The sequence below is a fragment of the Dendrobates tinctorius genome, unplaced genomic scaffold, assembly GCF_039654945.1.
Source record: "Dendrobates tinctorius isolate UK_male_01 unplaced genomic scaffold, ASM3965494v1 ptg000079l, whole genome shotgun sequence".
Classification (NCBI taxonomy): domain Eukaryota; kingdom Metazoa; phylum Chordata; class Amphibia; order Anura; family Dendrobatidae; genus Dendrobates; species Dendrobates tinctorius.
The window spans coordinates 11,223,429-11,246,880 of NW_027361747.1; the positions used below are offsets into that span (position 1 = coordinate 11,223,429).

The following is a 23,452-nucleotide window of genomic DNA, read 5'->3' on the forward strand; positions in this document are numbered from 1 at the left end:
AGCTCGGTATCACCATAACCATAAATGGACAAGGCAACTGTTAAGTGGATTCATAACTGGCTTAGTGATCGGACGCAAAGAGTGGTCGTAAATGGCTGCACATCCAGTTGGAAGAATGTCTCAAGTGGGGTACCACAGGGCTCTGTCCTGGGCCCTGTATTGTTCAACATCTTTATCAATGATTTAGATGAAGGAATTGAGGGTAAACTGATTAAATTTGCTGAAGACACAAAGCTAGGAGGGATAGCTAATACTAGAGAAGAGAGAGAGGATTCAAAAAGATATAAATAAACTGGAGAAGTGGGCAGCAACTAACAGAATGGTTTTTAACAGGGAAAAATGCAAAGTACTACATCTGGGCAATAAAAATGAAAAAAGCTTATACAGAATGGGAGGAATAGGCCTAAGCAACAGCACATGTGAAAAAGACTTGGGTATACTAATAGATCACAGACTGAATATGAGTCAACAGTGTGATGCAGCAGCAAAAAAGGCAAATGCAATTCTAGGATGTATTAACAGAAGCATACAGTCTAGATCACGTGAAGTCATTATTTCCCTCTACTCCTCTTTGGTCAGACCTCATCTGGAATATTGTGTCCAGTTTTGACCACCACATTTTAAAAAAGACATCAACAAACTGGAGCAAGTTCAGAAAAGAGCGACCAGAATGGTGACCGGTCTGCAAACCCTGTCTTATGAGGAAAGGTTGCAGGATTTGGGAATGTTTAGTTTGCAAAAGAGAAAATTGAGAGGAGACTTAATAGCTGTCTACAAATATCTAAAGAGCTGTCACATTGTAGAAGGATCATCTTTATTCTCATTTGCACAAGGAAAGACTAGAAGCAATGGGATGAAACTGAATGGGAGGAGACACATATTAGATATTAGAAAAAACTTTTTGACAGAGTGATCAATGAGTGGAACAAGCTGCCACGAGAAGTGGTGAGTTCTCCATCAATGGAAGTCTTCAAACAGAGGCTGGACAGACATCTGACTGGGATGATTTAGCGAATCCTGCTTTGAGCAGGGGGTTGGACCAGATGGCCCAGGAGGTCCCTTCCAACTCTACGATTCCATGATTCTAACCCTCCTGACCTGGAGAAACTGTCAGGACATTGCTGCTGCACAATGAGAACAAAGCTCAAACAATAATGTCGGAATTCCAATTTTATTTTAATTATTTCACTCTACTGTAAAATAGGAAAAAGGTCCTGGCTCTCATGCAATTCCTGTACAAGTTTAGTGTGAGGACACAGACAGGACCCCCCAGCTGTCTGCAGCCCCCTGTGCACCCTGCCTGCCCCCTCTACTGCTGCCAGAAGGAGGCTTGGGTGAGCCACACACAGGACCCCCCCAGTTGTCTGCAGCCCCCTGTGCACCAGGTCTGCCCCCACTACTGCTGCCAGAAGGAGGCTTGGGTGGGCCACACACAGGACCCCCCCAGCTGTCTGCAGCCCCTGTGCACCAGGTCTGCCCCCACTACTGCTGCCAGAAGGAGGCTTGGGTGGGCCACACACAGGACCCCCCCAGCTGTCTGCAGCCCCCTGTGCACCCTGCCTGCCCCCCACTACCTCTGCCAGGAGGAGGACTGGGTGAACCACAGACAGGACTGTGCACCAGGTCTGCCCCCACTACTGCTGCCAGGAGGAGGAGGACTGGATGAGGGCCGGGCAGGAGGAGGATGGATGAAAGCCGTTGCTACAACTAAAAAGCCTCGGGGCTGATGCACCGGCGTCCCTGACACCCGAGCAGAGCAACCACGGCGCCGCACTGATTGCAGGACTCGCCCCTCCAAATAAAAGGCGCAGCTCACACGCCAGCGACATTTAATCCCTGGAAGCCGACCAGATCGCACAATCATGGCAGACACCCTGAGGAGGCTCAGCAACAGCGAGACGTGCAAACTGCTGCAGGACAAGCTGGAGGACTGGTACAAGGACTACCATGTGAGTGCCACCCGTCACTTTATATAGCCAGTGTCCTCCATACTGTAATATCAGCGGATTACTGCTGGTGACGGAGCGCGCACACATCTGCTACATGTGCGGCGAGGGGATTAGTGCTGAGCCCCCTCTTATATCACAGCATTACTGTGTCTGGGCGATGTACCCCGGCCTGACAGAAAGCGGTAACCAAGGACGCTGGTTGTCATGGAGACAGGCAGCCCATCCATGGCAGAAACCAGTGCCAGGAACTGCGGCGGCAGCGTCTGTGTCAGCGCCACACTGCTGTGCCTGCCCTGTGCCTACCTGCCCTGCGCTGTGCCTGCTCAGTGCTGTGCCTGCCGGCCTTGTGCTGTGCCTACCAGCCCTACAATGTGCCTGCCCAGTGCTGTGCCTACCTACCCTGTGCCTGCCCTGCTCTGTGCCTACCTGCCCTGTGCCTGCTCCATGCCGTGCCTACCTGCCCTGCACTGTGTTTACCCTGTGCCTGCTCCATGCTGTGCCTACCTGCCCTGTGCCTGCCCTGCTCTGTGCCTACCTGCCCTGTGCCTGCTCCATGCCGTGCCTACCTGCCCTGCACTGTGTTTACCCTGTGCCTGCTCCATGCTGTGCCTTCCCTGTGCCTACCTGCCCTGCGCTGTGCCTACCTGCCCTGCGCTGTGCCTACCTGCCCTGCGCCTACCTGCCCTGCGCTGTGCCTACCTGCCCTGCGCTGTGTTTACCCTGTGCCTGCTCCATGCTGTGCCTGCCCTGTGCCTACCTGCCCTGCGCCTGCCCACCCTGTGCCTGCTCCATTCTGTGCCTGTCTGTACCTGCCCCATGCTGCACACCGTAGTGACTGCGGACATGCATAAGAGATGACCAAATCTAACACAACACAAATGAGCCCAATACTGCTACATATAGGACGTGATGCGTAGATTTCGGCTCCATACAGTGATTTCCGTGGACGTTGCAGCTGGTCTTTCTTTGACTCTTGCATCTTTTGCACATTTCTCTGTGCAGTGTCCCGTTGGGCTCCACTGTGCTTTCAGTGTCTCCTCCTCTCCTTCTAGGAGCTATAACTTTATTTGATTTTTAGCGCTGCATCCAGGTTGCGTTTTGCGGTACGAGCTCTATTTTTTTGTGATCTGTTCTATTTCTATTCTCTTTTAGGAAAGCGAAATGAACAAAATACCTGGACTCTGCCATTTCAGTTTCTCTTTTTCATTTCCTACTGTACAGGATAAATATTATGATATATTATCCGTTCAGCAATACCACCTATATTTTTATTTTTTAGATTTTATTTACGTTGTGTGAAGAAGGGCTGATATAACTTTTATTACTATTTTAGTATTTTTATTAAATATTTTTTTAAAACTTTTTTGTATTAATTTAGCATTTTTTGTAAAGTTCAATGTAAGGCCTCTTTCACACATCAGTTTTTTGCCTTCAGGCGCGATCCGGCTTTTTTTTGTAAAACCGGATCCGGCAAAATGCAATGCCGGATCCGGTTTTTCCCCATTGACTTGCATTAGCGCCGGATCGTGCCGGATGGCATTGCGTTTCATCCGTTTTTTGCCGGATCCGGCAACTTGTCTCATTCCGGCGTCTGGAAAAAACGGCTACTGTAACGTTTTTTGTCTCCGGCGAAAAAGCCGGAAGCGCCGGATCCGGCGCTTCCAGCTTTTTGCTACAATGAAAGTCTATGGGCGCCGGAATGCGCCGGATCCAGAAAAAGACGGATCCAGCCACCGGATCCGGTTTTTTTAAGTCTGCGCATGCTCAGATCCAATTGGCCAGCCGCCAGGAACAGAGACGGATCCAGCAAAAAACAGCCGGATCCTGCCTGACGGCAAAAAACTGATGTGTGAAAGTAGCCTTAGCATTATCTGTCCAGTTAGAACTATGTGAACAATCTCCTTTTATGGGATCAGATTTTTGTAAGGAATATAAAGTGTGCGGAATCGTTATGTAGTTTAGTCCCCAGGTCGGTGTCCGTTGCTATGGTAACCTCCTAACATGGCATTCCACTGACTTGGGCCATCCATCCTCATTCATCCCCCTTCCCACCCACCAATCTGAGAGTACATAACATATGCAGACTGCTCTACCATTATGTGTTATGGGAATTTTTTATATTGGGCAGTAAAGTCGTTTTTCTTGGGGTACATGATCATTAGACCCGGTGTTGAGCCTTGTTGTAGTGTGACGAGTGATTTTGTTTTTTTTTTTTTTTATTCCACCTCTGCACACGACTCATGGTCCCTAGTGCAAAAGTTTAGCTTGTCCTACCTCTGCCTCCCTGAGTGAACTGTGGCGTCACAAGAAGCTTGTGGGCCCCAATGTAAAATCTCAAATAGGGCCCACACGATCATGGGTCTTAATATAATTGGTTTCACATGAGCCAAAAGGACCTTTTGGGCTCCTAGGCCCTGGTGCATTTACATCCCCTGCCTCCACAATAGTTATGACCCTAGTGAAAGGGTTTAGTGGCCCAAGGCCATGAAGGAGTTAAGGCTGCCATGCACATTAGATGAAAATGGGCCGGTGGACTATTGTTTGTTGGTTAAATGAACGATCCCATTGTCCCAAAGTAGATCACATGCTATGTCGGCCAATATTAGATCTATTTTGGTCTCTGATGCAGCCAATGCTGATCACTGGCTGAAAAAATTGAACACTTCCCAACCAACGTTTTGAACAGCTGCGAACATTCGCCGGTTAAAGCAAATGATTAAAGAAGTTGTCCGCTACTTTTACATTGATGATCTATCATTGTTTTATTGGCTGGGGTCTTATACCCAGCACTCCCGCAGATCAGCCGTTATCGGTGTTGACAGCCGCTGGCCGGAAGAAGTCACTTGCCGGGTTGCTCCATCTTCCTGTAGTGACCAGGGCTGGGTACTGCACATCCGCCTCCTATTGAAATCAATAGAAGGTGTATGGGTGTGTGCACACGCTGCGGAATGCTCTGCGGATTTGGCCGCGCGGATTTTGTAAAATTCGCAGGTCAAAAGACCTGCGGTTTTACCTGCGGATTAGCCTGTGGTTTTGCCCTGCGGTTTATTATCTCTACAATGGAGGAGATGGTAAACCGCAGCGGAATCCGCAGAAAGAATTGACATGTCAATTCTTTCTGCGGTTTAGAAACCGCAGCAAATCCGCGCAGAAAAATCTGCACCGTCTGCACTGCGGTTTTTGATATCCATAGGATATTATGGTACCGTACACCAAAACCGCTGTGGATCCGCAGCAGAATCCGCAGCGTGTTCACACACCCTAAGACCCTGCCGCGGCCACTACAAGTAGGTGGAGCGGCTCGGCAAGTGAGTACTTTCGGCTGGTGGCTATCAACACCGATAACAGCTGATCTGCGGGGGTGCCAGATCTCGGACCCTGGACGATCAGACATGGTTGACCTCTCCTTTAGATTGTAAAAGTAGTGAACAACATCTTTAATCATTTGATCAAATGATGATTTAGGGCAGTGAAGGGGTTAATGTCAGGATTATATTGTACCGTAAGACAGTGAAATGGTTAAATCTGCATTCCTGATGGTCTAAGGTAGAGAAAAGAGCACATTTCTTACCTGGGGGCTACTGGGTGACTCACCTCTCCTGGTAGCGCCCTCTTCAGGTTCTGCCACACAAACTTTATTTCAGCCGTCCGTGTAGAAAATGGCGCCCAGACATCACATGGACCAGTGTTAATCCATGCGGTACTTCCCATATGTTTTTCGGATGAGACTAGCCCATGGATTTCAACGAGTGCTCAAAAAAGAGGATGCTGTATGGGTATCATATGTATGTCATCCGGTATTAATGGATCCTTTTCAATTATTAACATATGAAACTGTTTTTGGCCTTGTATAATTTTTTAATCATAGATGCATAAAAAAATGCGCCAATTGGATGGCATATCGGTATATAAAATGAGCTACAGGTGGCAACTGGATAGTATATGGATAGAAAATCATTAGCTTTTTCTCATTGGAGAGCAGATGGTTCTTCTTACACTTGTGTGAACTTAGCCTAGTTCTACACTGATCATGGAGATCCGAGCAGGAAGGGGCTGTGCTGCTGTGATGAGCAGCCCCATGGTTATCTCTGGGATCACTGAAGGAGTTCATACACTTTAAAGGGGTTGTCTGGTCTGGTATTCCACTTAAAGTCTGCAGTCACTTTGACCGAAGACTTCTGAATCCTTTTAGCGCATGCCACACACTGTCAGGATTCTCCAGTATTGCAGCAATTTGCTTACTCACGGCCACATTCTTGGACTTCCTCGGCCTAGCTCAATACAAGTGAATTAAGCAAGGGGGATCCCACACTTGCGATCACGTGACCACCTGCTATGGGGCAGGAAAACCTGAGAATCATGATATTGTGTGGTGTGCGCGCACAGTAAAGATTTAGAAGTCTGAATCCTTAGGCCACGTACACATGTTCAGTATTTGGTCAGTATTTTCCTTCAGTATTTGTAAGCCAAACCAGGAGTGGGTGAAAAATGCAGAAGTATTGACGTGTTTCTATTCTACTTTTCCTCTGATTGTTCCACTCCTGTTCAGACCATATTCAACACTGACTTACTTAATTAAACTAAATTCTGGGGGTACCAAACAAACAATGCATAATCCTATACCTACCACCAAAATACTTAAATAAGATGCAAAAAATAAATATTATCCAAAATAGTGATATAGTAATCACATTTCAGAGACAAGGATTAGAGTGTCCGTGCAATAGAACAACTAGTCCCTGAAAATATAAAGTACCAATGCTGAAAATAACCAATCATGTAACACTTAGAGAGATGGGAGACCCCCTGCAATAGCACTCATATTGAGTAAAGTACAACCTAAGATGTACACCCACCATGTGCCATCATGTGTAAAGACCACACTGCACAGTGCCCCGACGCGTGTTTCAATGTTCTCCCTGTTGATAAGAGGAGTCTGGCAGCAGCTCTTTCATAAAGAACCTAGGAGTGTTCGCCCGAGCTGACGGTTCCTCTGAATAGCGGAGTCGGGCAAGATGGCTGCCGGGCATGTTAGTGTCCGTCAACATCCTCAAAGATTTCCAAACGGAGCTTGCAACGTTTTTTTGGCCGGCGGATCCTCCAGACACTGAATTAACCCCAAAATATCTCTCTCTCTTTCCTGGCCAGCGGTTCCTTTAAATTTCCTCATTTTCAGTCGAGAACGGATCCGCTTGCCTGCCTTTTTGGCGGATTTTAACTGATGCAAATAACTTAAGTGTGAAAGAGGCCTAAGTTGTTGTCAGACACCTCTGGCAGTGACCTATCTTACCAGAGAACAAAAGGATTGGGCTTTTGAATTCTCTTCCCAAACTTGAGCTATGGCCGAGGGCATCCTGCACATAACATGGTTAGTCGATTCTACAATAAAATCTTTTATATCTGTAGCCACTTCTCTACGGAGAACAAACTCCTCTGTTCCAGAATTGGTGGCCGTCCAATATTACTATACCATAAAGGTTATATAGGAACAACTCCTTTCACACGTTAGATCCAATGTATTTCCACAGTATAATTGACCTGACCTGACCTGATCACACTGATTGTTCTTCTGCTCTCCTTTATCCTCCTTATTGGCTAGATGCCACATTACTAAGAATCGGTCTTACTCCTGCCCGTACCCTTCTATGTGTTATATACTGAAGCTGCAGGATTCCTTGTCTCTTCTTTTTCTGCTTCTTGTTGCCTTAGTGACCTAAACAATGCCTGTGAATAACAGATAAAACCACCAGTCGCCATGTAGATCCGAGTACTGAAACAGTGCTTAGACGGGAAGGCAGGAGTTGATAGGTTATAAATGATCAATTTTTCACACCTCCAGTGAACAATCATAGGGAGGATGTTATGATATATGCTTAGAATTGAGAGTCCTCAGTGGTTGATACCTTTTAATGGCTAACTGAAAAGTTGGTAACAAATTGCAAGCTTTCAAGACTACTCAGGTCTCTTCATCAGGCTAGACTAATACAAAATCTGAAGAATCACATATTTATACACAAGACAGCACAGAAATAACGCAATAGCTAAGACAAGTGATGTGAAGCGGAATAGTCATTATGGGAGAGGGATAGGCATAAATATTGGAGCAGTTCATAGTTAAGCAGTGTGAAGGTTTTATTGCCCTCTGATTGGGATCTTGTTCTGTGTTGTGATGACCCCAGAAGGTCTGAGGAGCAAATTCCTTAATTGATGTGAAAAGACATAAATCCATGCGACACATTCTTACATTCTTACCTGCACTGAATGTGTAGAAAGTTTTCATAAATTTGTACTCAGAGATTCTTCTCTCTCTGAGACTTGAAGTTACCTTTTAATACAAGTAAAGGTACTGTCACACTTAGCGATGTACCAGCGATCCCGACCAGCGATATGACGCGGTCAGGATAGCTGGTACATCGCTAAGTGGTCGCTAGTGAGCTGCCACACAGGCAGATCTCACCAGCGACATCGCAGGGGTCGGGGGTCGCTACTTACCTGTCAGACGATGCGATCCAGAAGTCCTCCCGCCCGCGTCCACGCGTTGCTCGTCGTCACAGCAGGAAGCCCAGCAGGAAGCTGACGACGAGAAACGGTTCAGGACGTTCTCGCGTGATCAGCGATAATCAGCAGGGGAGCGGGTCGTAGGTAAGTATCAGACACAGCGATGTCGCAAGCAATATCGCTATAACGTCACAAAAACCAGTGACGTTATAGCAATATTGCTAGCGATATCGCTTAGTGTGACAGGCCCTTAATTTAATGTCCATCATGCTATGACCAGGGATGCAAAAATGTTTTGCCACAGGTAGATCCATTCTTTTTTCTCTTATTGTGTGACGATGAGAATTCATCCTTGTTCACATTAGATGTGATACAGCTGAACCTACCTGGGATCTTGTAGTCCTGATGTGAGTTTCGAATCTTTATCTTCTCCGTGGTCATTATAAATGAACAGGTTTTACATTTTTCTGGTTGCAAGGAAAGGTTCCTGTAGCTGTTGGAGAGGACAGGGCAGGGGCGTAACTAGAACTGATTGGGCCCCATAGCAAACTTTTAAACGGGGCCCCCTTCAAGACACACCCCCTTCAAGACACACCCTCTTCAAGACGTGAGGGCTCAGGGAAGGGGCGGGACTGAACTGAAGCAATACACTGGCTGCAGGCAGGGAGGCGGGCCCAATATGTGCTTCACTCCGCACAGCAGGCACAGAAATGCAGCGTAGGCTGTGAAATCATAGTGTACATTTTTTCCGCCGGGGCCCCTGATCCCCTACACACACCGGGCCGGCGGGCCCCCAAGACAGCGTTGGCCACAGCACCCGCTGGAGCGCCGCAGTAATGTACTTAATTGCACTCAGGGCTGCCACTAGGAATTTCGGGACCCCATACTGGTAAAATTTTCAGGGCCCCCTTGAGACTCCGCCCAAGCTCCACCCCTGCCTCGCCTCCACCCCTCGAACTGTCCAAAGCCCCACCGCTCTCTCTTGGAAAAACTCCACTTCTCACCAATCACACATTAACAGTTCCCATTACCAGATCACACATATAGCCGGCAGCTTTGGTTTTGGCCAAAAGATTTTTTAAGCCGCCACCATAACACGGTAGACTCTTTTGGCTGAGCCCTACTCTACTGTAACCTATTAAATATTTGTTAAAATATGTGATACAGTTTAGGATTTTTTTATTTTTCAATTTTTAAAATGACCAATAATATCACATACAAGGGAAAAATACCGCCACACCATGTCCAGACCACATAGTGACCTATAATACCACACACAAGGAACAAATACCGCCAGACCATATATTACCACCACAGTGACCGAATAATATCACATACAAGGAACACCACTGCACCATGACCAGACCACATATTACCACCACAGTGACTGAACACTACAATACTGATCAGTAATAAAAAAAACACGATACTATCGCCATAAGTGCCATTATACACAGGAGATCTGTGCTTAGTATGCAGTGTCTGTGTACAGGTAATACAGTGATCAATGACATTATACACAGGGCCTCTATACAGTGTATAGTGTCAGTGTACAGGTAACACACTAACTCACCAGTGACGTCTCTAGGTGAAGTCCTTAATCTTTGTTTTTCATCTTTCATCCAGCACAGATCGCCATCATGTCTTCCAGCCAGGGCTCGTCTCTGCAGGAAATAACACATTACTTATTTTTCCCAACTTCTACATTACATCACATGAAGAAAAAAAGGCGACATAGTGTCACTCTACACAGTTACAGGACCGTCCCCCCATTTAAAACAGTATACTCAAAAAATAAAATAAATACATCACTGCAGTAATAATATCCCTTAATTAGACCCTGTGGTAATAATATTCCCCATCCTGACCCCCGTGTGTCTCATTCCTGGCTTCAGCCCGTTCTCCCATACCGCCCTCATAAGTATCCATTCTGCCCCACATGATCTCCCCATCTGTCTCCACCGTATCCATCCTGCTCCATGATCCTGCACGATCTGTCTCCAACCCTGCCCCATCTCTCTCCAATCCTCCCCCCAGTGTCTCCAGTCATGCCGCCCTGTCTCTCATTGTGCCCCTTCCTGTGTCTCACTGTCACATTCTGCCCCGTGCCTCACATTCTGCCCCCTCCTGTGTCTCACTGTCACATTCTGCCCCATCGTGTCCAGCATTCTGCCCCCATCGTGTCCAGCATTCTGCCCCCATCGTGTCCAGCATTCTGCCCCCATCGTGTCCAGCATTCTGCCCCCATCGTGTCCAGCATTCTGCCCCCATCGTGTCCAGCAATCTGCCCCCATCGTGTCCAGCAATCTGCCCCCATCGTGTCCAGCAATCTGCCCCCATCGTGTCCAGCAATCTGCCCCCATCGTGTCCAGCAATCTGCCCCCATCGTGTCCAGCAATCTGCCCCCATCGTGTCCAGCATTCTGCCCCCATCGTGTCCAGCATTCTGCCCCCATTGTGTCCAGCATTCTGCCCCCATTGTGTCCAGCATTCTGCCCCCATCGTGTCCAGCATTCTGCCCCCATCGTGTCCAGCATTCTGCCCCCATCGTGTCCAGCAATCTGCCCCCATCGTGTCCAGCATTCTGCCCCCATCGTGTCCAGCATTCTGCCCCCATCGTGTCCAGCATTCTGCCCCCATCGTGTCCAGCATTCTGCCCCATCGTGTCCAGCATTCTGGCCCCATCGTGTCCAGCATTCTGGCCCCATCGTGTCCAGCATTCTGGCCCCATCGTGTCCAGCATTCTGCCCCATCGTGTCCAGCATTCTGCCCCATGTCCAGCATTCTGGCTCAGGCCCCCGGCATTCTGCCCCAAAAAAAGAAAAAAAATTCTTGTTACCTGGCCGTCCCTCTCCCAGTCCCACGTGGCACACACTGACCGAATGAGGAAGTGGAGCAGAGCAGTGTGTGACATCAGGTGAGGGCGGTGCTGTGGCTGGACCATTGTGCAGGGGGGGATTGCAAAGCTGGCTGGGCCATGGTGCGGGGGGGGGGGGGGGGCAGCAGGCGCTGGGTATTCATTGAAAATAAAGCTGCAAAGCAGACGCCTGAATAAAATGTAGGGAGGCCCTAGCGCGGACCGGGGCTGCCAGCGTGGTCGGGAGCTGGGGACCCGGGCCCCTATATGGGCCGGGCCCCAAATCAACCGCTTCGGCTGCTACCCCGGTAGTTACGCCCCTGGGACAGGGAGCTTCTGACAATTATGCTTCTTAAATTTAGACCCCTTTAAATTTTTCACTCTTTGTTTTATTGCAGCCATTTGGTAAATTCTAAAGTTCCTTTTTTTTTCTCATTAATGTACACTCTGCACCCCATCTTGACTGAAAAAAAACAGAAATATAGAAATTTTTGCAAATTTATTAAAAAAGAAACTGAAATATCACATGGAGTCTTCTTGGGAATGATGCAACAAGTTTTTCATACTTGGATTTGGGGATCCTCTGCCATTCTTCCTTGCAGATCCTCTCCAGTTCCGTCAGGCAGGATGGTGAACGTTGGTCGACAGCAGGGCCGGACTGGGACTAAAATTCAGCCCTGGCATTTGAAGTTACACAGGCCCACTAGTCACATGGTGACTATATAATATCTTTGTACACTTGTAGTTTACAAGAAGTGAGAGGTGATTAACACGACTATATAACATGTAGTCATAGCTGTGCCCAGTATTTCAGCTCAGTCCTATTTATTGCTTTTAGGTACAGTACTCCTCCCAAATCTCTGTCCCCTTTTGTATGCATCATTACAGAATTCCTGGCAGAACTGCTCTCTATTGGGCAACCAGACCCCCTGGTCATAGCCGCCCCTATCATACCTCCCAACTTTTGAAGAAGGGAAAGACTGACAAAGATTGCGGCGCGCTGCTGCAAATTTTGGCCACGCCCAGCCACACCCATTTCACAACTAGTCACACCCATGTGCACACCTAATCGCACCCATTTAGCACTGCTGATCACACTGACTGGTACTGAGGGCACAGTGGCTGGCATTATGGGCACACTGACTGGCACTAAGGAAGAGAGAAAACAGAGAGAGAGAAAAAAGAAAACGGATAGAGCGAGAAAGAAAGGGGAAAGAAAGAAAGAACAGAGAGAGACAAAGAAAGAACAGAGAGAGACAGAGAAAGAACAGAGAGAGAAAGAAAGAGGGGAAAGAAAGAAAGAACAGAGAGAGACAGAGAAAGAACAGAGAGAGAAAGAAATAAGTAAAGAAAAGAAAGAAAGAACAGAGAGAAAGAGAGGAAAGAAAAAGAAAGAAAGAGGGAAAGAAAGAACAGAGAGAGAAAGAAAAAGAGAGAAAGAAATAAAGAAAGAATCTACAAAGATACTATAGCAGCCCGGCTCCCATTGTAGTGCCCACCTGAGCCTCCCGGTGCAGGACCTATCATGATCCGCTCACATGGCCGGCATCCCCGATTCCAAGGCGATCCTGCTGTCTGCGCTGTCGGAGGAGGACACGGTGATGGATCTGAAGCATTCCTAGTTCCGTCACAATCTCCTCAAGAAATTATCTCATTTCCGGTCAGCTTCCAGCACATCACTTCAGGTGGAACGTCATGTGTGTCTTTTAAAATGCTCCTCGGGGCTCCGCCGTGTACTCCTGTGTCCGTGGGAAAAGCACGCTTTGTATGCTTTGTACACACTTGGCTCCGCTCCGTACATCCCGTACACATATGGCTCCACTCCATACACACACGGCTCCACTCTGTCCACCTCGCACACGCGCGGCTCCACTCTGTCCACCTCGCACACGCGCGGCTCCTCTCCGTACACCTCGCACACGCGCGGCTCCTCTCCGTACACCTCGCACACGCGCGGCTCCTCTCCGTACACCTCGCACACGCGCGGCTCCGCTCCGTACACCTCGCACACGCGCGGCTCCGCTCCGTACACCTCGCACACGCGCGGCTCCGCTCCGTACACCTCGCACACGCGCGGCTCCGCTCCGTACACCTCGCACACGCGCGGCTCCGCTCCGTACACCTCGCACACGCGCGGCTCCGCTCCGTACACCTCGCACACGCGCGGCTCCGCTCCGTACACCTCGCACACGCGCGGCTCCTCTCCGAACACCTCGCACACGTGCGGCTCCGCTCCGTACACCTCGCACACGCGCGGCTCCGCTCCGTACACCTCGTACACGCGCGGCTCCGCTCCGTACACCTCGCACACGCGCGGCTCCGCTCCGTACACCTCGCACACGCGCGGCTCCGCTCCGTACACCTCGCACACGCGCGGCTCCGCTCCGTACACCTCGCACACGCGCGGCTCCGCTCCGTACACCTCGCACACGCGCGGCTCCGCTCCGTACACCTCGCACACGCGCGGCTCCTCTCCGTACACCTCGCACACGCGCGGCTCCGCTCCGTACACCTCGCACACGCGCGGCTCCGCTCCGTACACCTCGCACACACGCGGCTCCGCTCCGTACACCTCGTACACACGCGGCTCCGCTCCGTACACACGCGGCTCCGCTCCGTACACCTCGTACACACGCGGCTCCGCTCCGTACACCTCGCACACACGGCTCTGCTACATCCACACTGTAAATCCTGACCCCACACATACTTACCTCAACCAGCACCATGACAACAGCAAAGCAGAGTCTTGCAGACGGTAGAGGCAAGGCTGAGCGCACAGGACCTGTGATGAGGTCACAGGAGGGGCGGAGTCAGGGGTGACATGTTCGGGGGTCTGGACAAAGGCTCCTGATCATGTGACCCCCTGACTCCTCCCCTCCTGTGACCTCATCACAGGTCCTGCGAACAGAGCCAGCAGGCAAGCGAGTGCGACGCTGTGAGTGGCTGGGGGGGAGGGGGTCTAATGCTAGGGCGAGGATGGGGGAGGGGGCGTGGCGGCTTATCTCCCTGCAGTGCGGGAGGAACTTGGAAACTATCACCGCCGTGCCCGCAGAGGGCCGGCGGCAGGAGAAACAGTGGCCGCAGCAGCTGGCAAGCGGCCAGATGATTGGGCGCTGCCGCCCGCGGCCCACGTGACAGCGGCCCAGCGGGAAAATGCCCGGTTGGTTATATTGCCAATCCGGGCCTGGTCGACAGACATTTTCAGGTCTCTCCAGAGATGCTCAATTGGGTTTAGGTCAGGGCTCTGGCTGGGCCAGTCAAGAATGGTCACAGAGTTGTTCTGAAACCACTCCTTTGTTATTTTAGCTGTGTGCTTAGGGTCATTGTCTTGTTGGAAGGTGAACCTTCGGCCAAGTCTGAGGTCCAGAGCACTCTGGAAGAGGTTTTCCTCCAGGATATCTCTGTACTTGGCCGCATTCATGTTTCCTTCAATTGCAACCAGTCGTCCTGTCCCTGCAGCTGAAAAACACCACCATGTTTCAGTGTTGGGATTGTATTGCGCAGGTGATGAGCATTACCTGGTTTTCTCCACACATACCGCTTAGCATTTTCACCAAAAAGTTCCATCTTCGTCTCATCAGACCAGAGAATCTTATTCCTCATAGTCTGGGAGTCCTTCATGTGTTCTTTTTAGCAAACTCTATGCGGGCTTTCATATGTCTGGCACTGAGAAGAGGCTATTGTCGGGCCACTCTACCATAAAGGCCCGACTGGTGGAGGGCTGCAGTGATAGTTGACTTTGTGGAACTTTCTCCCATCTCCCTGCTGAATCTGTGGAGCTCAGCCACAGTGATCTTGGGGTTCTTCTTTACCTCTCACCAAGGCTCTTCTCCCATGATTGCTCAGTTTGGCTGGACGGCCAGGTCTAGGAAGACTTCTGGTGGTCTCAAACTATTTCCATTTAAGGATTATAGAGGCCACTGTGCTCTTAGGAACCATGAGTACTGCAGACATTCATTTGTAACATTGGCAAGATCTGTGCCTTGCCACACTTCTGTCTCTGAGCTCCGTGGCCAGTACCTTTGACCTCATGATTCTGATTTGGTCTGACATGCACTGTGAGGTCTTATATAGACAGGTGTGTGCCTTTACAAATCACGTCCTATCAGTTTAATTAACCACAGCTGGACTCCAATGAAGGAATCGAACCATCTCAAGAGGATCACAAGGAAATGGAAAGTATGTGACTTATATATGAGTGTCTGAGCAAAGGGTCTGAATACTTATGATCATGTGATATTTCAGTTTTTCTTTTTTAATAAATTTGCAAAACTTTCTTTATTTCTGTTTTTTTTTTCCAGTCAAGATGTGGTGCAGAATGTACATTAATGTAGGAAAAAAATGAACTTTTTTGAATTTACAAAATGGCTGCAATGAAACAAAGAGTGAAATATTTAAAAGGGTCTGAATACTTTCTGTACCCACTGTATATGTAGAAAGGATTAGGGGACACAATTCTTGTTGGTACTGCTTCTTTAATGTTCCATGGTAGTGACACATGCATTGCAAAACTTAAGTTGTGTTCAGTGCATACTCAGCACTACCTCGCCAGCAATCCTCATGGGATCAACCTCCTACGCGACCATTATCTGAGTAGTGCAGCCCATTAGCTGCCGACAATCGGCTGTAGAGTCTACATTTTGTCTGAATAGAATAAATGGTCTTTCGCTCCCTGGCGGTTGTTGTTTCCAGCAGGATGGCGGGTGATGCAGCTGTGCGGGGGCTTAGTAGCAATTATTTTTTATAATCTCGCTTTACCCATTGTCCAATAGTGGGTAACCCATTTAAAATCACAATACATAATAGAGTAAAAGGAATCTGTCAGCAGGTTTTTGCTGTGTAATCTGAAGACAGCAGGAGATGGAGGCTGAAACACAGAATTCAGGGATGTGTCACTTGTCAAAGTGCTGCTGTTTACTAACTGTGAAGGATTTATCACTAGGAGATTATCATTGCCGACTAGTCTAGTAATGCCCCCTCCTGTGATAAGGTCCTGAGAGCCTGGGGGGGCAGGGGCAGCTTTCTCAGCTCTGCTTCATGCTGCAGCTAAGAACTGTGTCAGAACTCCTGCACAAAGTAATCTAAGTGATACATCATTGGATTCAGGGTTTTATTATCTACATAATTCTGCTCTCAGATGAGGTAGCAAAAACCAAACCAATTGACCATACATGCATACCAGTTGTCCATTTACAGTGCCTAATACATTTATTTCTTCATGAGAGGATTTCCCAAGAGCTCTGGCAGCGGCTTATTCTGCTCTCTCCATTTAAAATCCATCAATATATACAATACTGTGTATGGTGCAGCCAGGAGAGAATGTTGTCAGTCAAATGAATACTCAACCGGCAGCTATGTAAGCTGTATGGCCACCTTAAGAAAGTGAGTATCAGTTGACAGCTATTTGGGTTACTGAAGTGTGATAGTAACATAAAAATGACATAACTATAGAAATAATACATCAGATAAATAACCATCTGCCAAATTGTTTTTCCAAAAGTTCTCTCCAGAGTCCACCATACACAGAAACACTCTTTCTAGTGCTCCTATGTTCTCTATGAAAAAGCCACTGCCAGACCCCTGGCGGTGACTTATTTCCTAGAGCCAAAAAGCACTGGCCATCGGAAATCAAACATGCTGGATTCTTCTCTCATCCAATGTCTCTGCTGGAGGAGAGATTAAACTTTAGGTTGTTGGCCGATCCTACAGATATAGTGAAATGGGTTATTGTTAGCCCAGTGGTTTTGGCCTTAAGTCATTAGCAAATGCTGGTGTTTGTAGGGTTGTACCTTTGGGAATTGAGCTGTGAATATTCTGCTGTAAGTGAAGATAAAATAAGCAAAGTCAAGCTAAAGAGGTTTCCAGTTTTGGAAAACTCCTGTCCGACATCTGTTTTAAAAAATGAACTGTGCTTTACTCGCCCTCTCCTGGTCCAGCGCTGTGTCTCTGCTTTAGCTACCGTTGTATGTTACTGTCTGCAGCGCTGACATCCTATTGATAGTGCTGAAGCCAATAACGGATCTCAGCGGCTCTGCCTGAGTCGACAGCATGAGTGACTAAGCTCCATGATTGGCACTGCACACAATAACAGTCACTGGGAGCAACGGTGGAGATTCAGCTCTGGACCCGGGTAGGGTGAGCAGAGGACACTTTGTTTCTCTAAAACAAACTGACAGCTGGAGGACAGGAGTTTTCAGAAGCCATTTAACCCCTTTAAGCAATTTGCAAATCTACATAAAATGTATTTCCAAGGTCACCCTGCTCTTCAGTGACACAGACGACACCTGCAATTTAGTTCCAAAATAAGTACAGATTTCTGACCCCACAATCTGGACTTGGAGTATAGTATATAGTAGTCAAACCCAACCCATGGAAGTGATTTAATCGACAGTGTCACTTTACAGGACAGATTTCTTTTATCATTTATTGGCAGCTGCCAAGACCACCCCGATAATACGGTAATGCACACAAGCCCCTCTATCTGTGCTGTAGGAGGGTGGACTGATATGTGGACCTGTCTGATGGAGAAAGATAAAATGTAAAATGTGCAGTGGACCATGCTTTATTGTAATTTGTATATGTGTGTGGGAAAACAACTAGAATTAGTGAGAGACGGTGTAGTACTGGGTTGTGGCCACTAGAGGGAGACATAGGACAGCTGAAGCTAGGAAACGCAGAGTCATGGTGGGCGGAGTCACAGGCCTGAGAAAAGGAATTACAGGGAGAAGGAATAAAAGGAGGGAGAGTCCCAGGGATGTCAGGACAGTCGGGGGTGGCCCTGACAGAACAGCTGCATAGAGAGGATGCCTGGGGTACCGGACGGACTCGGCGAGGGGGAAGCGCTGTGGCTGTGGGCCTAACGGCAGCCACAGTGAAAGAACCTAGAGGGCCGTTGCAGACAGGAGAAGGAGGAGGTGACAGGTACCCAGGCCAGCGTGCAGGAGCTGCCGTATTGCTGTGAATGCCGGAGAAGACAGCCAATAAAGAGGACCTGATTGAACGTTCATCTGTTTATGGCTCCAGTCTGTTCCGCCGCCGAAAGGGACCACCCCCCAGTTGGCACACGATCCTACAGTGCCATAGAGATTGTTAGCTATTGCCTATTATCACATTTCTTAGTATTCTTATGAAGGATCCTTGGGCCTTTAGTCTCTTAAGAAACTTATACCCCCTACCATTAAAGAAAAAACCTGCTCGCAAGGCGAAGCGTGTATGCTTATGGTGGTGGTAAAAAAATGGCTCTTACCGACAGCGATCTGTGTATGGCCAGCTTATCAGTGCACTGCTCACATTTCTTCCTATAAGGAAGCTGAGCTTATAGTAAATGGAGTCTGAGTATTTTCTGCGTGTTTCACGCTTGCTGACATGAATAGACTTGCAGCCGCTGCGGTTGCTTTTGATCTGATGATTGTTCACTGACTGTACACACAGATAGCGCCGATTTCCTCCCACATTATATTAATGATCTGTCAAGTGAAAATGGTTGCCGTGTAATATAATGCACTGGCAAAGCAAGTTAGCAAAAACCGCGTTAGGCAGAAGTGTAAACATGGGCAGGAAAAGTATTCAAAGAGGTTACCCGGCACCAGAAAATGATGTGGAGATGATGGGACTTGGAGTGATCCCGCAAGTCCCACCTTAGTGCCGGCGGCCTGGTGTTACAACTACAGTTATACTGCTTTTAGACAGGGGGGATAATTGAGGAACCCAACCACAAGCCCATTCTCAATGGGTCTAAACACACCGGCGTGAGCGTTCACCTGATGAACATTGCTTGGATGTGGGGATATTTTAGCCAGTGTAAAAATCATCATTCTCGGCAGCCAATTGTCCTTGCTTAAACAGAAGATGTTCTGCCGAGGACAGTGTTATTCTATGAGCAAAGTGTGGCGCCCCTGAGGCTCGGTTGCCACAGAGGTACTGCACCTTCCTCTCTCTTTAAAGATGTGGTACCCCACCATCCAAGTAAGGTGGGAACTCCTTTCCACGCTCCAACACTCGCACCCCACACAACAGGGTAGTTCTGCACAACCACAATGCGGCTCAGTGCTTGGAGAGTAGCAGAGCACCTCTGGTGGTTCCCTGCTTGGAACACTAGATGTGCTGGGAGGTGGGTGGAGTTGAGATATATAAGAGTGGGAAGTGTAGGATTAAGGGTTCAGTCTGACGGAAGGTCAGTGAGGAAGGAAGCCACTCGGGAGGAGTGGGAACCCCTGGAGGAAGGAGTGCTGCAGCTGCCTCAGTGATCTGAGCCAGCTGGCACAGGAAAGGAAAAGAAGGAGAAAGACGTAGAACTGCAACCTAAGCTTCCATAAGAGAGAAAGATCAGTACGGAACAAAGGAGTAGGAGAACAGAGAGGACGTGGGTTGGAAGAGGAACCCTGCCTATAGGTTCTCAGCGCAAGACCGGGGCCCGGTCCCCGAGGTTGTATGGACACTTATGGTTCTGCATCAGACACCAATGGAGTAGTTGGCTGTAAATGCACTACTCCCATCTAAGACTTGGGGCACAACAGCAACACGGATAGAGAGCCGGGACTCAGGAAAAGGGAGTCCCCGAAGCAGGCTACAGCTGTCTGCCATACGAGTAGAGTTTTTGGGAACACCTGACAGGAGGAACTCCAGGGTACTGGAGATCTTCACACTTTAAGGCGTAATAGAGGAGTCGTTCAGGAAAGGTACATGTTGGCGGAGTGTTGGAGAGGAGCTTTCCATCTGGCCTGGAGGTTGGCTGAGTCTCTGACCCGGAGGACACGGCCCGCAGGCAGGCACCCTTGTGTACCGCAGACTGAGTAAAAGCTTTGGAACTGCAAGCCTCGGTGTCCTCCATTCATTCTTGCGCCAACCTGCTCAGCATCGCTACATCTGGGTACCATTCTTTACACTGCCTGCGCCTTTCCACAACCATTACAACTACACTGCCCTGGGACTATAGCCCTGCCTGTGGAGGGCTATACCATCACCGCTGCACCATACCATCTGTCCCAGAGGATCTGTCTGCAGCGTCGGCTTAACACCTCCCTTGCCGAGCACCACAGGTGGCGTCACGAACTATTCCATTAACTAAATTTCCCCCATTACTTGGGCGCCCAGGGCCATGGACTGGGTCACCGCTGCTGTGACACACTCCCCAGACACCGGCCCGGTACCAAGTACCCCACAGCCCTGGGAGGGCAACCCAAAAGCATGATGTATTAGCAATTGTTCTATGTGCATGGAAATGTAAGCAGGTCATTAAAAGAACGCTGATTAGCTCGTGTGTAGCTGATCGGTGGTCACTTAACAGCTATGGTCGACACTTTACCCCAATTTTGCGAGTTGGTAAAACCCCTACAGAATGAACAGTGCATGCAGAATACACGTCACCACTAGAGATGAGCGACTTTGCCTTTTTTAGGGTCAAGTCGGGTTTCATGAACCCGATGTTCTAAAAAGTCGAGTCGAACGAAATCGGCCGACTATCGTGAAAAGTCAAAGGTCCGACTGAAACACGAAACCCAATGCAAGTCAATGGGGAAGCAAAGTCGGCAGGGAGTGGAGGACAGGAAACACACCTACATGCCGGACCGCTTTTTTAAAGTGCTCGAAAGCTCTCTCTCTACGCTGCACATGTCATCTAGTTGCCCACAGTGTACGTCCTTCCTCAGTGGCGAAAAGAGTCACGTGCAAGCATTCTGGGAAATCCGGCTTTGGCCCTCGGGTCGGCGACCACATGGCCGACTTCACGCTATGGTTGGGTTTCACTCTATTCTGATTCTGCCGGGGTATGTAAACTTTTGAGCACTATTGTATTAGAAGTTTCTAGTTTAATTCAATGGTTACTGTGCAACTTGTTCCTCCGCAGCTTCTCTATTGTGCTTGTCAGCCTCATGCTTAAATGTATTTTTTTGCACTCATAGATTAATTCTTGTGATCAAAATCTGAATATTTGCTGCGAGCTTTTGGAGTTGAATTCAAAAATCCAAGGACAGCTATTCACCATCCTTAATGTCACAGCAAGAGAAGGTAAGAGTCAATATTGGTGCAAGCTCTCATCACATGGACACAATCTTTACAATTTACTGTTCTGCATCTATCCATCTGTGCATCTATGTACCATTTATCAAGTGGGAAAAGTCCCATAGCAGAAAGGAAAATGGGTCCCCTCTCCAGGGGCCGCCTCACACCATTGTCCATTGTTACACTTGTCTATCCTTTCTCCATCCTGGTCATTCAAAAATGACTCCACCCATATCACTGACAGCTTTCTGCCTATGCACAGTGTACACAGAAAGCTGACAATCAGTGGTGGGGGAAGGGTTATACAGAGCTCATGATTATGGAGGAGTACCCCATAGCAAGTTTATTATTCCTCCAGGGATAATCTCCTCCTGATAAAACATTTTCTCAAAATTGTAAAGCTGGAATCAGGGTCTCTGTCTGTCACATGGACCCGTCCTGTGTGACATGACCTGCAGGCCGGTAACTAAGACAACAAGACACGGCATGTGTAACTGTCCTGTGTGACACGACCCGCAGGCCGGTGTTGTGAGTTCATTTTCCCCTTCATTACTGAGGCCCGAGGAACTCCCTCTTCTGGTAAAGAAAGGTAGTGAGCCTGATTATCAAACACCTGAGGCTGATGATGATGACTGGCTGAGTGGAGTTACGGACTGGATATAAGGCTGCCGACGCCCTTCTGCCCTGCGGGTGATTTCTCTGTGGGATCCTTGGAGACCAGTCTGAATTCCTGCTCCTCTAAAGCTAAGTTTGCTGCTTGGCCTTTTGCTTTTGTGCTTTGACTTTGTTTTGCTTTGTTTTTCTGGATTTCTGCCATTCCCTGCTGGGGTGTGCTGAATTCATTTAGCTCTGTCTTCTGAAAATACCTGAGTGCTGATTTAGTTTTTGAAGCCTAGCTGCTTCAGGGCCTTTTTCATATCAGCTTGTTGGCTTATGTCTTTGATAGGGTTTTGGCAGATTGCAGACAGCAGCCTTCCTGTCCTTTCCTATCTAGATAGTTGCGGGCCCCGTCTTTGCTCAGTCTATCTTTCTGTCTGTGTTAGTATTTTCATCTTGCTTCACCGTCATTATATGTTGGGGGCTGCCTATTGCTTTGGGGTCTGCTCTGGGGCAGTTTAGATTTCCCCTTTCTTTAGGCCTATGTAATTCTCCGGCTGTGATCGAGGGGTCTAGGGCTTCGTAGGAACCCCCCACGGCTACTGCTAGTTGTGTTGATAGGTTCAGGAGTCTGCAATCTGATAGTTGCCAACTTCTCTGGTTTTCTGGACTTGTATTTCTGCTTTTGCCTCCTACGGTGACTCATTCATAACAGGCCAGTATCTAAAACGACAAGACACGGGGGAAGGGAAAACAGTTACAACGGTGGACCCTGCGATAGGGAACGGGGATGTGGAGACCTCCTACACTCCCCTGAGTCAGTGTCCCTCACACTCCTATCGTTCCCTATACAGGCTCCTCACCTGTCGCCGAGCCGGAACCTGTCACCCTAGCACACCCTACACCTATCCCTTGCTAGGGAGCTGGGTGGTGCAGGCACTGGCCCCACCGCTGTACTAATACACACCAAGGAAAAATACAAACGGGGAAACACCACTTAGCTTTGCTCTTGCTCCCAGCAACAGAGTCCACCACCAGAATGCAGCTTTCCTCCTGAATGGCTGCCACCAAGCTCTGTCAGAGCTGCAAGGAAATCCTCCCTCTCTGACTCCTTCCACACCAGGACTCTGACTGAGCTGCCAGGAACTCTCTCTCCTTCCGTCACCAGACTTGGTTGGAAATGAGCAATATCACCAACCCTGATTGCAACACCTGACACTTTTATAGCAGAGCCAGAGCAATCACACCTGCTTTATAATAACATGCACTAAACTAAAGAAACCAGAGTGCAATGATCCTAACGGCCACCGGGGGCAAAACTCGAACTGAACCCACCACAGTGCAATGACCCTAATGGCCACTGGGGGCAAAACTATCTTTAACCCCTTCACTACCAAGGGTGGTTTGCACGTTAACTACTGGGCCAATTTTTACAATTCTGACCACTGTCCCTTTATGAGGTCATAACTCTGAAACGCTTCCGTGGATCCCGGTGATTCTGACATTGTTTTCTCGTGACATATTGTACTTCATGTTAGTGGTAAAATTTCATT

General features: G+C 48.6%; 1 protein-coding gene across 3 annotated transcripts in view; it reads left to right on the forward strand.

Annotated features, from left to right (window-relative positions):
* Positions 1-1,568: 1,568 nt before the first annotated feature.
* Positions 1,569-23,452, forward strand: part of SPATA18 (spermatogenesis associated 18) — a 51,230-nt gene continuing 29,346 nt past the window's right edge. The window contains exons 1-2 of one of the 3 annotated variants that reach the window (XM_073583523.1): positions 1,569-1,949; positions 21,203-21,308. In XM_073583523.1, the coding sequence (XP_073439624.1) occupies positions 1,863-1,949; positions 21,203-21,308 (193 nt within the window). In that variant the 5' untranslated portion in view covers positions 1,569-1,862. The remainder of the gene's footprint in view (positions 1,950-21,202; positions 21,309-23,452) is intronic. The other 2 variants (XM_073583521.1, XM_073583522.1) reach the window with 2 other exon arrangements.